This window comes from Calonectris borealis, chromosome 2 (genome assembly GCF_964195595.1).
Source record: "Calonectris borealis chromosome 2, bCalBor7.hap1.2, whole genome shotgun sequence".
Taxonomy (NCBI): domain Eukaryota; kingdom Metazoa; phylum Chordata; class Aves; order Procellariiformes; family Procellariidae; genus Calonectris; species Calonectris borealis.
In genome coordinates, this window is record NC_134313.1 from 39286091 (window position 1) to 39301640 (window position 15550).

The 15550-nt window shown below is 36.7% G+C and overlaps 1 protein-coding gene across 12 annotated transcripts in view; it reads right to left on the reverse strand.

The window, feature by feature from the left end:
- SGK3 (serum/glucocorticoid regulated kinase family member 3) overlaps positions 1 to 15550 on the reverse strand; it is a 62037-nt gene that overhangs the window by 4511 nt on the left and 41976 nt on the right. For all 12 annotated transcript variants that reach the window (XM_075141720.1, XM_075141708.1, XM_075141717.1 and 9 more), the window contains 10 exons: positions 15135 to 15210; positions 9383 to 9470; positions 7397 to 7446; positions 6076 to 6133; positions 5191 to 5274; positions 4962 to 5093; positions 2786 to 2898; positions 2534 to 2570; positions 2334 to 2420; positions 111 to 206 (listed from right to left, as the gene is read on the reverse strand). In XM_075141720.1, the coding sequence (XP_074997821.1) occupies positions 111 to 206; positions 2334 to 2420; positions 2534 to 2570; positions 2786 to 2898; positions 4962 to 5093; positions 5191 to 5274; positions 6076 to 6133; positions 7397 to 7446; positions 9383 to 9470; positions 15135 to 15210 (821 nt within the window). The remainder of the gene's footprint in view (positions 1 to 110; positions 207 to 2333; positions 2421 to 2533; positions 2571 to 2785; positions 2899 to 4961; positions 5094 to 5190; positions 5275 to 6075; positions 6134 to 7396; positions 7447 to 9382; positions 9471 to 15134; positions 15211 to 15550) is intronic.

A 15550-nucleotide genomic window follows, 5' to 3' on the forward strand; every position in this document is an offset into this window, starting at 1 on the left:
GTAGAGTATTTCAATATTTTGCAAAAGTTAGCATCTTTAACAACACTCCAGGGTTACTTCACATAAAGGGGGAGGAAGGGGGGAAGCAACTCACATATTAAAGTACATACCAGCCCATAAAGCATTTCATAAAGAACTGCACCAAGGCACCACCAGTCTACTGTGTTGTCATAGGGCTGCTTTTTAATGACTTCTGGTGCAAGATACTAAAATAAATAAAAAAGAAGTATTTTAGAGCATTAGGCTAGCAAGAATAAAACCTAGGTTTTAGTCACATCACAGTAAACACCTTCAGGAAAAGCTACTTCATAGCAATTGTAAGACTGCTAAGTATTTATCTTGTCTTTCAACAAACCTGGCAAGTACTTCATCACCATCTGGTCATTTACCAAGTAGGACAGCTGTTTTCCCAACTGAAACAGTACTTCCCACACACTATTGTTTTGCCAAGATACTTTGCCACCTCTATTATAAAACTTGTTTTACATTTCAGATTGCTGCACTGTTGCAGGGGCAACATCTCTCAGCAAGCTGGCTACTAGCCATGCCTACTCTGCCATCCTCAGCCTGTATGCTCCCCATCCAGTACATAAAAATGAAAGAAGATCTTAATTCTGCTTCAAATCTATCACTATTGAGACATTGTATGACCTACATTAAGTTTCACTGTAAATCTCGATGAGGGCATGCATTGTGAGTTGCTAAATTGGAGATTCTTGTCAAACAGGTATCACTTGACTGATTTGTGATAAACATCCAATACCACCGAACAATGAATGACAATGTTAACTGGTTTCCATCTGCCTTGCAAGAAACCTACTCAGCATCTCAGAGCTTACTAACACTACAGCACAAGGACAGCCACTTCATAACACAAGACTATTCTTTGTGAATATGTAATATAAAATTACTATGGCTGGATCATCATCATCCCAGCCCTCATCTACAGCACACACAGTTTCTAACCTCTCAAAACAAGAGGATGCTCACTTCTATCATTCTAGTATCCAAATTCTGAAGTTTAACTTACAAATAGATGACAGCATTGTCAGACAAGGCACAGACTAAAACTCACAGCTTAATTACATGTCTTTCTCAAACTTTCTGTATGTGTGAGTGCCCTGTAACTCATTTGTCTATAGATGACCCTGCAAAAGCATGAAAAGCAGCTGAAGTATTTTGAACTCAACCACTTAAGCTTTTTCTAATCTTTCACAACCTCTTTTGAGCTTTTAAGGTGTTAGAACTCACCAAGTCATTCAACTCAGCGTTTAGAAACACTGAGAAGATCATTACACTTTCAGCAGGATCATGAAATATTTGAATCTAAATCTTGGATTAGAAGGCCTAATACACAACTGCTATGTTTAGTCTTGATATTTTTAAGAACTCATATGAAGCAAAGCATTAGCATGCTCTTATGTTGCACTTCATGCAAGTCCAAGCTAAGTGTGAAGAATAAGCCTCTGAACACACGAAAAAACCCGAAAGATTTTCTCAAACAGATCCAGAGTTACCAGTGTTCTATATATTGTCCTTTGAACTTTCCAAAATATTCGGCAAATATTGTTTCAGCTCACATTTACCACTCAGCTTTATGGATTCCTACTCCGATCATAACTAGGGTAAGTTGTGATATGTTGCCACCTGCCCTTTTTTTTTTTTTTGAGTTCAAATGTTTCAGCTAAATACTACTCCTCACTCATCCTCCACTGCCTTCAAAGGCCTTTTCTGTAATTTAAAGTACGTTTATCAAATTTTCAAAGCCACTAATCCTGGCATTTCAGTGAATCCCTCATGTGTTCAAGACTTCCAGGTTCTGAGTTTTCCAGCCTATTTTTCTTAGCAAAAAGAGACAACAGAGTTGAATAAACTCAGTCAGCAAGTTCAGTTTCACACATACGCAAAATTTGCTCAAGACTCACAGATATTAAGTCCTTATAAACTTACTAAAAATCAGTGGCAGAATATGGTAAGTGGATTCATATGGGCAAATCTGTTGCAGCTGTTACACAAGCTAACTGTCCTGTGTCTAGTCAGCAGTTAGGAGACATGGGAGGAACAGAATGTTTGAAAAGGGCTGGAAAAAAGGAGGAAGGAAGAGATGAGTTATGGGGGTGTGGGTAGTAAGCAGGAGACATTGTGTATTAGTAAAAAGGACAAAGAACAGATCTGCAGGAAGCTTGTCTTTGGTTTGGTTTCATGGAAGAGCTTGTTGAAAGAATGCAAATCTCAAACAGTACAAAATGGAGTATTTTATCTTCCAGTTACACAAATATTAATAATAGTCAACAGTCATTACTAGTCAAAAACCACAAAAGTTGTCAACATACTTCTGGTGTCCCACAAAAAGTTGCAGTGGTATCAGAACTTGCAATCCCTTCTTTACAAAGTCCGAAGTCTGTCAACACAACATGACCCTGTTTAAGAAAGAGTGGCATTTTAAAAACAGAACATGGTCAACATGTGGATACACATAAGTGTCTGTTTTTTGAGAGAACATAGAAAACCAAAAATAATGTTGCATACTTACTAGTGAATCTAGGAGAATGTTTTCTGGTTTTAAATCCCTATTTAAAAAAAAAAAATTGTATTAATTCAAAACAGCAGTCACTAACACAAGAGCTTCAGAGGCAAGGACTTCATTCTTCAGCTGAAAGCTTCAAGTTTTGGTGGAATTGTTACATTCGAGTTTCCCATAAGATGATTTCATGTAGTGGTTTTTATTCAGTATTTTGCCCTATTTTGAACTTCTGCAGGACAGGGATACATTTCAGAAACTTACCTGTACACTATATTTATGGAGTGTAAGTAGCCCAGTGCACTGGCTATTTCAGCAGCATAAAATCTGGCTCTGTGCTCAGGAAAGGAACGTTCTCTTTGTAAGTGAAAGAACAGCTGTAAATACGCAAATAGTAAATAAGAACATTACACATAAAAAAACAGGTTAGTAACGTGTAATTTTAACAGTAAAAACTAATTTTATTTAGCTGTCCCACTTTTTTTAAAAACGTAAAATGAAATATAATTGGTTTTGCTGCATGACTTTGTTGTTCTGTTACTCACTTCCCTTCCTCTCTTTTGTAGCTCAGAAATGGATAGGTAACTCAAACACATAAAAACACTCCCCTAAAACCAAGACTAGTCAAAAGGAACTAGAGTAAACCACTAAGCTGTGAATAGGGGTTGGCAAGATTAAATCACGCAAGATAGCCTCCTAACAGAATATAAACTGGTGTCAAATAAGTAATCTTCCATTTCTGTATAGGCTTGCATTCCAAGTTTTGTATATAAGTATTTATATAATTGTATTCTGAAATCACCTAGATGTAGATCGCTTTGGGATATTTATATTCCAAGCTGATCCACAAATTCTCTCAACTACAGAGAGCTGTCTGGCTTCAAATAGTTTGAGCAGATACAGAAGTCTAGCCAAAGATTAAATCATAAACATACAAATGAAACTATACTACTTATTCAACTTCTAAAAATTTTAAGAAACTGTTTTCTGCCTACAAAGTTTGGGAAAAAATATAAAAAGCCAGCAAAGCTTTCCAAGCACTTCATTCAAATTTGAAAGCTGTTTTGAACTGTATTTTAGTTTGCCTGGAAGAATGCCAAACAAAGTTGTGGCCAGGAATTCAGAGCAGAGCAAACCAGGAGTTTGCTAATACTGTCTAAATAAGATGACAGTACATTGGAAAAGAAAAAGACCCATCTTGTCCCAACTCTGACACTTAGGGGGTCAGAATGCCAGCTCTAGGAGCATCATAAATACTGACAGTAGGCCATATGAGTGTGAACCAACGTATATCCCAGTTCATATCTCATCCTGGTTTATTCAGCATACTTTATACTTGTCTGTATATATCCAGCTGCAGCGACGTTGTAGGAAGCCTTGAGATATGCCAAAACAAACTATTTAAATTCTACCCCTTCTCCTGCGCTCTTTCAGCTACCAGAGTTTTATCATCTACAACAGCATCCTGTCTCATCCTTCTTTCCTGTTCTGCTTTAAGCACTTGTAAGACCTTCTGAAACATGTAATTTTACACCAATAAATTACCAAATTGAAAACACAGCAAGTGACGACATACAACTCTTCTTTAAAGCATGTATGTTGGATAGTTCCTTTCATACAATAATTTTTCACTACACTGTTTTCTTCAATCACAACTAATTTCCTAGATAGGTCCAGGTATTATTAGTCTACAAGACCCTTGATTTTCCACAGAATCTTTTGAAGGAATGGAAGCAACATCTTATACCCTTCTCATGTGTATTGGCTATTCAACGAGTTTCTTGAGCACTCCTGGAAGTATTGGGCACTTCCAGGAAAATGCACTTCAGAAAGTGCATTGGGCACTTCTTGAAAAGCAAGAGGTGCCTAGCTGAAGACAAACTGCTCCAGAAGTATATTTAAACATACACAGACTTTCTCCATTTCTTTCACAAGTTTTCCCCCATGTTACTGAACTCAGATTCAATAGCATCACTTCAAGGCAAAGAATCCTGAGAATAAGGCTATTTGGCAAAAAGTAAATTATACCACGCAAAGCTACAGAATAATCCCAAGGTTCCCAATAATATCAGTTCAGTTGGCAGTTTCCTTCCTTCCACTTTTGAAATACTAGTCTCTCAGCTAATGCAGATGCAAGAGGAAAAGACAGTTTTACATGGCGAAAAACGTCAACATAAGATTAATTCGTAATAAAGCTACAAATACTGTATTTTAGTTACATAAATGTATCTGACAACCATGAATAAAATTGGGAGTAAAGTTGTCGATAAGAAGAGGAACAGGGTCCGTATAGCTATAGAAGTCTGTAGTAACAGCAGATAATAATAGGATTTTCAAAATTGGGAGAATACTGATCACAGCCCATTGTAAAGGATCATTTCATTCCTCCTAGAATTAGCAAAATGGAGAGACTCAAATCCAAAACACCACCACCACATACCTCTCCTCCATTAACAAAATCCAGGACAAAGTAAAGCTTTTCCGTTGTTTGGAATGAGTAATGTAATCCAACCAAAAAAGGATGTTTCACATTTTTCAAAAGCACATTACGTTCAGCCATAATATGTTTTTGCTGTAAGGAAGTAAAAGATCAGTAAGCAAACAGGAACGATTCTGTAATTAAGGGAAAAAGGAAGGGAGGTGGATGGAGAAAGAATATTTCTCTTCACCTCTTTCCTATTAAGAACAATTTTTTTCTGCAGCACTTTGACAGCATAGTACTTCCCATCCAGTTTTCGTTTTGCAAGAAGAACCTGTGAAATTCAAAACAAATTAAGATATGTGATTGTTGCAGTTCACATTCTATTAGTAATATTTTCATAATTTCAGCATAACTGGAAAGTATTCGTGCTATTTTTTCACAATAAAGTTTCTTTGCTTTTAATATAGTCAATCAGCAATATAATCACCAATAGAGTGAGCTTACAGTTCAGTAAAATCTGTCATGATAGTTATATCATGAAAGACTGAATTATAACATTTATTTTCCAGGACCTGCTGAATCTCTATCAAGATCAATTTCAGCTGGTTTTGTAAGTTTTAAAAATAATTTAATGGAAAACAACACCTTGAAAAATAATCCGAAAACAAAGACTTCAAGAAGGATTCTCTGTTGCATCTTTGTAGAATATCAATATTTAAGTCACTTTTCAATGGGCTGTTGCTCGCGCTGCTCCACAGCATTAGGGGTTTGACAAAACAGTCCATGCCAATAAAGGGAAATGCACAATTTGTACTCCAGCTGCTGCATAAGCACAGGGGTACCTCCCTTCCTCTCTGGGGGAAACAGAGGATCCCTATTGCTCTTAACAAGAAAGGGAAACACTCCCTTTTGTTATTCCCAACAACTGAGGGAGGCAGCCCACTGCCACACCAGGGAAAAAATGGCAGGGCTGTAAAGAAGCAGCAACAGGGATCCAATGCGACAGTTTATATGCTATTCTAGACTATACCACTTCCAAAACCCCTGGACAAGTCTAGCCAACAGTCACCATGCACAAGACGCCAGCTAGCATCCTTGCACCAGGATAAGACACAGTAATAAGAAAGCTCACCTTGCCAAAGCTGCCTTTCCCAATAACTTTCAGGAAATCAAAGTCTGTTGGTTTAGCACTGAAAGATATTTAAGGAGACAGGTCATCTGGGTAGAAATTACAAGCTTTATAGCTATACAGAAGTCTAGTGTAGCACGTGAGTTGTAATGCGAGAAGAACGGTCTGTTAGCACTCTCCATTATTCTTCATTCTACCCAACACCTAGACTTCTGAAGACCTTCCCTTGGAAACAATGACTCCTCTTCATTTTGCAATTCCATTTTCCTCCAGGGAGAGTGTTCAAGCTGCATCCTTTGAGTTTATATTATTTTGTAAGTTTAAGATGCAAAGGAGGAGCAAGACTGTTCTTTTGTTCTCCATAGTTTAGTTTCTTGTAATTTTTAACTCTCTATTTCCCCATGTCTTTTCCTGGATCTTATTTCTCATTTCCAGAGGGCCAAGTGGATTCTCAAGCTTACATGAGGAAAGGAAGGACGGACCGAGTTTGTTATCTATTCTCTCTTTGCTTATCCCATCCTCTCCTCCATCCATTCCTCTCTCATTTTAAATTACAGCGAGAGGAGGGAGGCCCTAACACCTTCCACTTCTGTGTGTGTATGTAGGAACTCACTCAGTTTTTCCACTTCCCACATCACCACTCCTTTCAGTTATTTCCCAGGATTCCCTCAATTTTTTCTTAAATACAATGCAGAGATATTTTTGTCAGCAAAACAATTATCTATGTTTTCAAATTCCAAAACAACAGTTACATCACCATACACCTCTCCATTAATTGCCCCTGAAGGGAAGTACTCTTAAATTTCATTTCTTTGCAATCTATTAAGCATTTCCTCCTGTTAGCCCAGAACAAATCTGTGAAGAAAGCAAAACCAAAATAGCAGTCATCTCCTAGATGAGAAAAGCACAGATTCACACAGAACTGAGAACAGAAACTCTACAGAAGACACGAAACAGAGAAGCAAGTTACGACTGCAGTAACTAGGTTTGTAGTATCAACAAGGCAAGCGGCTCCTTTGCCACGCATTAAAACAAACTTGTTTTCAGAAACTGTTCACATTCTCAACAGTTGTGTGACCACTCCCAAGACAAAGAGGTCATCTTTGCTATAGCATCCTTAAGTAAAAGCAGACTAACAAAATCTGAAGGTGAAAAGGAAAAAATATTTTAACAGTGGTTGTTTATGCAGCACAGGATTCAATGTTTTGCTTCCTCCCAAGCAGTGCAAATCAACAAAGAAAGGCATATATGCAAAGAACTTTTCATACTATTAACAATTACACTCAGTCTAATTACATTTTAATTCAATTTAATTGAAACCTACTGAGGATTTCCAGATGGTCCCAAGTTGATATTCTGTGAGGTAGAGTTTAACTGTTGGGAGAGACAAAGACGTTTATTTTTACTATTGTTTTTTTTTTTAATTCTTTCTTACATTTCAACTAATATTAATTTCAAAATAGTCTACTAATTTGCTCAATCCATACCTTCAACACTTGTTACATTAGATTTTTAAAGAGATCTAACATCCACATTGGGAACTTCCTAAGTTGAAATATCTGGCTATCATCACTTTGTCACAAATTATTTCTACACACATCATATTCAAGGATGAAGTTAATAAAATAATTGTGTCCAGACGCAGAGGACAAGATTAGGAACAAAAATTTACGAGTGTTTCAACAAACAACTTTTTCCTCATCCAGAACTTAATCCCTTCTGTATTTGCTGTAGGAATATATTTTCTACCTTTTATTCTAAATTTTTGAAGATCTTACCAATAGAATAATTTTAAACCCACACTGTTTATGCAAGAGTAATTAATGAAAAACACAGTGCTTTTAAAAAAACAAAAGTGAACATTCTCCCTGCCCCAAGAAAAACATTACCAACCTTTTCTACCCTGACATTAAAGGTTAACTAACTCAATTCCAGGAATGGCATGAATCTTACCAGTACACACCCAGGCAGAATTTGTCAGTTACAGGGAGAAGAGGAAGCCACTGTCATTTAGGTAATTTTCTCCATTTTGTTTTTGATTTAAAAAAGCGGTATTTGTACCCTCATTGTGATTTTGGACTTTATCAGAGAAGGATAAACTGCATTCAAATACAAGTTAGCTGGGGACAGGCTAGCAGGCATCACATAACCAGTACCCCTACAGAAGCAGAGAATGCCCTGACAGCAGCGCTGGATGCCATTATTCACTAATAAGAGCCAATCACACAATGGTACCAGACAGTTTTAAAAAAGCTATTATCTAAGTTTTAAGATTTTTCTTTTCTTAAGGGTTTGTTTTTGTTCCTTATTCTTCAGCTTCATCACTTACAATAACTATGAGAAGGTGAATTTTCTATCAAAAAGTATGATCCAGGCCACTATGCATTAGCTCCCTTCCTATTTTGGAATTTTTGTGGCATGACACATCATTAATTTTCCACGGAAGGTTTAGATCATTCCACTTTACATAAAATACCTTTCAAAGGAGGAGGAAACTGGTATTTTTTTTTTTTTAAAAAAAAAAAAGGCAAAGACTGGCATCTTTGGAAGTGAAACTTTCAAAAAACACTAAATCTGCTGTGGTTCACACACAAAGCAAAATAACAACCCTTACATCTTTAGCAGGGGCTGAATAAGAAGAGAAGTACTAAAATCACAACTCTATGCCAAGAAGTGAGCCACAGAGAAAACAAGTTTAAATATGGCACTTCAGCCTTCCTAGAAATACTCCTTTTTTCAAACAGCACTGTTTCTGGAGGCTGTAAATTGATTTTCAAAGAATCCATCTAGCTATGTAGTGGCTTTTGTGACAAAAGAGGCTTCAGACCTCACACAGTGTTATATGTGAAATGAAATCAAATCCATCCTTGCTCCTGAGTGACTTTTAGAAAGACAGCATTTTTTTCCCCTCAAGAGAATTGTATTTCTCCCCCTATTTAAAAAAAAACAAAACAAAACACAAAACAACACACAAGCAAACAAAAAGACAAATTAAACATTGAATCTCCCCTGCTCCTTGCCAGATGTTCTTAGCAAGAATCTTTAAAGAGACTGCAAAAACTATGACAGCTAAGCTATGACTAAAGCAAGTGGGGAAGAAGCAAGACAAAGCTAGCAATCACTTTTACCCCTCTCTGCAGTTCACATCTGACAGAAAAATATCATACAGCCCCCAGTGGAACACATTTCTTTAAAAGAGCATGGAGGGGATCTATGGTGAAACCAACCAATAATTTTCAGTAAATAATATACCTAAAATTGCCCTCAAATAGCTAAAATTTAGAAGACTCTTCTACTTCTGTTTTATTACCTTCCGACTGCTCCTTTCATCTTCATCTTCAGAGGGATCCGACTGGTGTTTTGGGTTATCCATCTGAAGAAACGCGCTGACATCTGGGCTAGAAACACAGTTAACTTCATTAGTGCACTGATAATCTGCATAATTTTCAGCCATAATCATAGGAAGCACAGAATTAAACAGCAGCGTACAGAGGAGTTACTTATCACAAAGTTTTATATTTAAGTTCTGGTAATTAAGGACTGTGTACAAGAAATTCTTTTATAGCAACATAATTCAACTGCTGAATGTGTTAACAGTACATAAAATTTTCCACTTGCAAAAAAACTGGCTTGTTAAAGTATATGTATGTGAAGACTCCATAAGGAAATGTTCTGCAGAATTGCATTAAAAGGTAATTATTAGAAGAACGAACACTATCCAAAGCATGAGTTCTAACTGGCTAGCAATCACCAGTAAACCAACTTTCTTTCAAAAAACTGAAGAATTTAAAACCATTTTGTTTTCCAAAATTAATGAAATAGTCCAACACAATACAAACTGAAATACATAGTCTGTGTCCCAAAGAGAGATGCATGTCCCAAGAGGTACATGGCAGTAACGTGCCTGTCCCCATTCGCTTTAAAGCAGAAGATGGCGATTTTGTATTCAGAATGCATTCTAGCTGGGCACTGACAAGACAATGTAAGCAATCCTTCCAGTCAGCTGCAGGACACAAACACTATCCTTCAGGAACCAGCAAGAGAGACTACAAGCTTCCCACAGTACCTAAGGAGATGCATTTTAACTTCAGCATTGGTATCTAGCTTGTCTTGGTGGGGGCTGGGGGAAGAGGATTGGGAGAAAGGAGGGAAAGTAAGAGAATTCTAAGCTGCTGCTCCCAGGAAGCAAGGCTTACCCAACAGCAAGTTCAAAAGAATGTAACGTCTGTCTTAACCACAGCACAGCGAGGGAGTACAGAATAATGTAATACAAATGAGGCAAAATTAATTCCTAAACAAATGGGTATCACGTTTAGCCTATATACCACTTTAAGAGATGACTTGAATCTTTCAAGTTCCTTCAGTTCACTAAAAGGCAACCTGCTTATCAAGGAAGAAATCTTACCTAAATTTCAGAGATTTCAGTTCTTTGAGAAGGTCTCAGGGCAGCCACTGATGGGAAACTCTGCATGAACCCTTCAGTACAAGAAAAGCACTAACTTATTATGGAGCTGCTCTTTTATCTTATCCCTAGTATATATAAAATAGGGTAGTTTCATATAAGAAGCAGATATACTTGCTTTGCTATTTTCAATCCATTTCACCCTCCACACTTCTGTGAAGTGAGGATCAGAAGTAAGAGATGAGCTGTTTCTGACATTTCTCCAGCTCCTGTATTTCATACTAGCATTACCGAACCTAATTCATGTCCTACACTATCTGAGGCTCCCAGTTTCCATCGCTTACATTCTGTATTCCTAAACCCTACCTGAAATCTGTTTCAGTTACCTTCAGCCTTTCAGGTTTAAAATACAGCAACAAGATTGGTCACACAATTTCCCACCATCACTTCAGTTTAGTTCTTCCCATCTTATACGAACTCCAAATTCTCATCTATTTCAGGGTCTATCTTGTATCCTGAGTCCCAGGAAGACAAAAATCGCTGTGGTTTGAATATTGTAGTAATATTGGCTCATGATGCAACAATTTAAGCTTCAGAATCTTTGGATATCTTAACACCAAGAATAAAAAGTTACGGTGAATGCTTTTCACTAGACAGGACAACAAAACCAGACCTTAATTACCTTTCAGCATTAATTATTCTGGACAACTGGCTGATTAAATAGAGCATGTTGTAATACACCTCAAGTAGTTACTATAGTAACTTTGTCCATGACTGAATTCACAGCAGGAAAAAAAAAAATTCCGTTCACAGTAAAAAGTGGCTGTACAGTTGCTGGGTATTCAACAACCTTCGCAATACATGGCAGCCAGAAGCTTAACTGATCAATGTTACGTTGTTCACATTTGTAATTTTAAAAGCACTGCAGAGAGGTAGTGATTAAAAAGAAAAAGTTTAATGCACCAATTTCTTAGCCAAGATTGCAGCATGTTATACAAAACGCTATATGGATTGGTAGGACTTCTGTGCTGTATTAGCTCACATGTATTAACTCAATGTGTTTTAAAACACACTGAAACTATTGCTAAAATAACCTCACATATAAAATTAAAAGGATCAAGAAAACAGTTTAAAAAGGATGCTCAATATATGTTGTACATATACTACCAGCAAAAGTTGGTTTTGTCTGGATTTTTATGATTGACTGGATAAATTTAGTTTATGAATAATCTCTGAAATCCACGAAGGGATGTCAAGGTCTGCCTAAATACGGTTCCTTCTGTGATACTTGTTCCGCATTAGCCTTCCCGCAGGAACATATGAAGCCACACAAAAATTTTGGACACATCCACAAATATGAACAAGCCCAAAAAGTTACACAAATTCTGAAACAAAATGGTAAAATTAATTGCCAGTGACAGAACTGTAACGTTTAAGACACACTTTATCCAAACAATGGTGCCCAGCTCCTCCCTCTTCTCCACACACCTGTAAAAAAAAAAAAGCCACCACCACCACCATCTTTCTTACACAAAGCAAAGGCTCAAAAAGCCATAAAAGAGCACAATTAATGTAATGCAAGGTTTGCTTCCCCCAACATGGACTGCAAGATCTTACAATCCAGAGGTTTCATATTCTTTTTTTATATTCATCAGACTTTGAAACCAGAAAAATCTAGTCACTCTGATTTTCTTCCAGGGAACAAATGCAGAACCCCGCTTCTCACTTAAAGAACTGGTAACTCATTTCCCCATACAGGTTGCAGGGTATTGTCATCCTTGAGTTCTTCAAGTGTTATGCAAATGTTCTCATTTTCATTAAGGAGCTACTTTGGACTATTTAAAAATAACTACATTACATCTTTAATGCATTCTCTATTATACATTTGGATTCAAACAGATTTTCTTTGAACATGTTCTGATTGACAATTAAATGCATTACTTTTTCAGTGAAGACCTACATTTGAGGGGGTGAGCAGCCCAATTTGATTAGTTGCTCAGTGATTTAGGGGGCCTCGCAGTGCTCACAAGTAACAAACCCCCAGCTCCTATTCAGTCAGCAAGGGGGGCGCATTATCAGATCTCTATCCCTTCTGACTTTTTTTTTTTTTTTGCAACATCTGCACTCTACCCGTGAGAGCAAGTTCTCTATCAAATACAGTTAGCTGAGTAAATGCAGCTTGAGGCTAGTCCACTTAATTCCCAATTCGCTCTAAGCCAATAATCCATCTCGCCCCATATTCCACCTGACAGTGATTGCAGGAAAATCCTAATCAACCATTACAGGGTCTCTCTAATGACTCTAACACACTTTAGGTTTTTGTTGGGTTTATTATTGAGCAGAAAGGTTTGGCTTTGACACGATATTCAACAAACATGTCAGACCCAAGAACAAAGTCCACTGAAGAAGAAAAAAAAAAAAAGAAAAAAAAAGAGAAGGACACAGTGCTACATGTTTCAGAGAATAATGTAAACATTACCATCTTGGACACACTGAATCTGATGTTTGTGCTTTTCAATTCAGATGTTCAGGTGCCTTCCCTTCCAGAAATGAGAACATCATCATGAACCACCCTTAAGCTTTTAGTGAAACAGTTTTCTTAGGTAGGACTTAAAAATATGACATCCTGATACTAGTTTTAATGCTTAAAAGATATAGTAGAAGGTGGACTTCCTTAAAGTTTTGTGAGAATGCATAACCCCCTAAATCTTCCTTGTACATTACTAACTTTACATAAATTATTTTACCTACTATCAAATTTAATTAGCACATTAAAGCAAAACAGTCTAAGAAAGCAAGGACATGGACTATCTGTGAAGACTCAGCCACCATATATTCCTTGAGTAGATTTTACAAAAAAACCCCAAAACAACCAAGATCATAAAGTTTTGGTATTTCTTCACTAATAACATTCATTGGCACATAGAAAAGGTGACAGATTATGTAATTATTAATACAATTATAAAATTAAATGCTTTTGCACTGAATTGTGAATTAAAGGCTTGCTTTTTCTCCCACATAAATCACTTACTTTAAGGGTGGGGAGGAGGAGAGCAGCACAAGACAAACTTCAGTCTCTATTTTGTTTTTATTGTAGAACTATGCCTAATAAGCTTTTTATTTAACACACTTTCAACAGCACCAAAACACTTTTATAAGATCTATTTCTTAATACTGGTTTAAGTTAGCCTGTCTGATCCATTAAAACTAAGTGCCATGTTAAAAAACATAGATTCAGCTACAGATGCATTTGAGCGTAAAACAATTTTAAAAGCTCACAAAAATTTAAGGTGTCAAGTGGATTTGAGGTTTGACTTTTTTTTTAAAAGCACACAGCTTTGTGATTTGCATAAAAAAAGAAAAGTATCATTTTACCTTTGGAGAACAAATATAGCATGTTTTGAGACAAAATATTTTGTACTGGGACATACTGACAACCAAACAGGGGAGGGGATTGCGCTAAATAAAACCAGTGTCTTTTCCTAATGTAACAAAACAGATTAGTTTTCAATAATTAGTTATTTAAAGTGCTTTCTATTCTTTCCCGGAGAAGAACACAACTACAACCACAAACCTTACAGTATTTGTTCTAGTGGAAAACTATTCCACTGTAAAGACTTTGTTTAGAGATTTTTTCCTCTTATCGGAAGGAAGTATATATAAAATGTTCCTTTTTTTCCAAAAAAGAAAGGAAGTAGATATTTCAGGTTAATAGGACATTAAATAGTCCATTCGTTGGGAAAAAAAAAACAACCACCTGACTACACACTGCAAACTGCAGCAATATTCTATTACAGATTTTTTTTTTCCTGTGGGGAACTGGCAGTTTCACAGGTTGTAGGTAGGCTAATTAAACAAAGCATATTAAAGACATTTACTCAACACTAAAGCCAAACATAGAGCTTTACCATTTTACTAGCTCAACACAGAAAGCTGCATCATTTTAGTTTACACTGATTAGGTATAGATTTAAACTGAAATAAAAATGCAGTCTACCCCCCAAATTAGTTCACACACAGAAGCGCTATCCTCCAGATTTAACTGGAGCTGACTCTACCATATCACCATCTCTCATTCATCACTGTCTCACTGATGGAGGTTAACACACCTGCAGTTCTTCCGATGGAACAGTTTATGTGCAAACTTATTCATTTGCTTTAGGCAGGTCAGCTTGGTTATCCCAAACCACCTAAGCAAGCTGATTACGCTACTTGGTTAACACACTGAAAACAAGTTCTGGAGTAGACGCATGAACTGCTCTAACAAAAGGATGCAGGCAGTGACTTACTCCCAGAACGACAATGTAGTAGCAAGTGACAGTAGAGTTTTCAAACAGTAAAGCTATCAGCAAAACAAACACCCACCCTAGAGCAACAGAGTTTACACTGGAATCTGCACCTCTTGAACTAAAATCAGTTAACTGACTGCAAGTTTATTTGTAGATCAGTTTTCAGAAAACAGACATCTTTATACTGTTCATCAGTCTGTAGACTTTTCCTGAAGGAATGAACAGCCATAATAAAGTTTATTTATTATACTTAAGAGCACTGAACAGGTAAAATACGTTTTCTGGTACTTAAAAGTACTTAAGTTGCAATTTTGTATTTGACATCTCATGTCTTTTAAATAGTCCTTATAAAATAGCAATGAAACTACTTACTGGTTGCATAACTCTGGCTGTCTAACTAAGTTCTGAATGAATTCATTCAGTCCTGCTCTTCTCTGTTTAATGAAATCTGGAAAAAAAAAGAAGAGATAGATTTATTAGAATGATCAGTCAGCTTGTGAAAAAGACTTATTTTCAAATTCAGGTTTTTTTAGGACTTTAACAGCAGTTAAAAAGAGATTGGTTCACAATTGGTTCTGTGTATCAAAATCACAAGTTTAAAACATTCAAGCGAGGCGAGAGAGCAAATTGCAGTTTCTCTGCTACACTACCTGAAAATGTAGAAAGCCAGGTGGATTGAAAGTGCACTGAAGTGCTTCAAGAACAGTGTGTAACCACAGTGGGCTAACCTGTGCAGCCTTTGTTGCACAGGTGAGCCCTTCAGGTCCTGATTCCACTCAGAAAAAAGC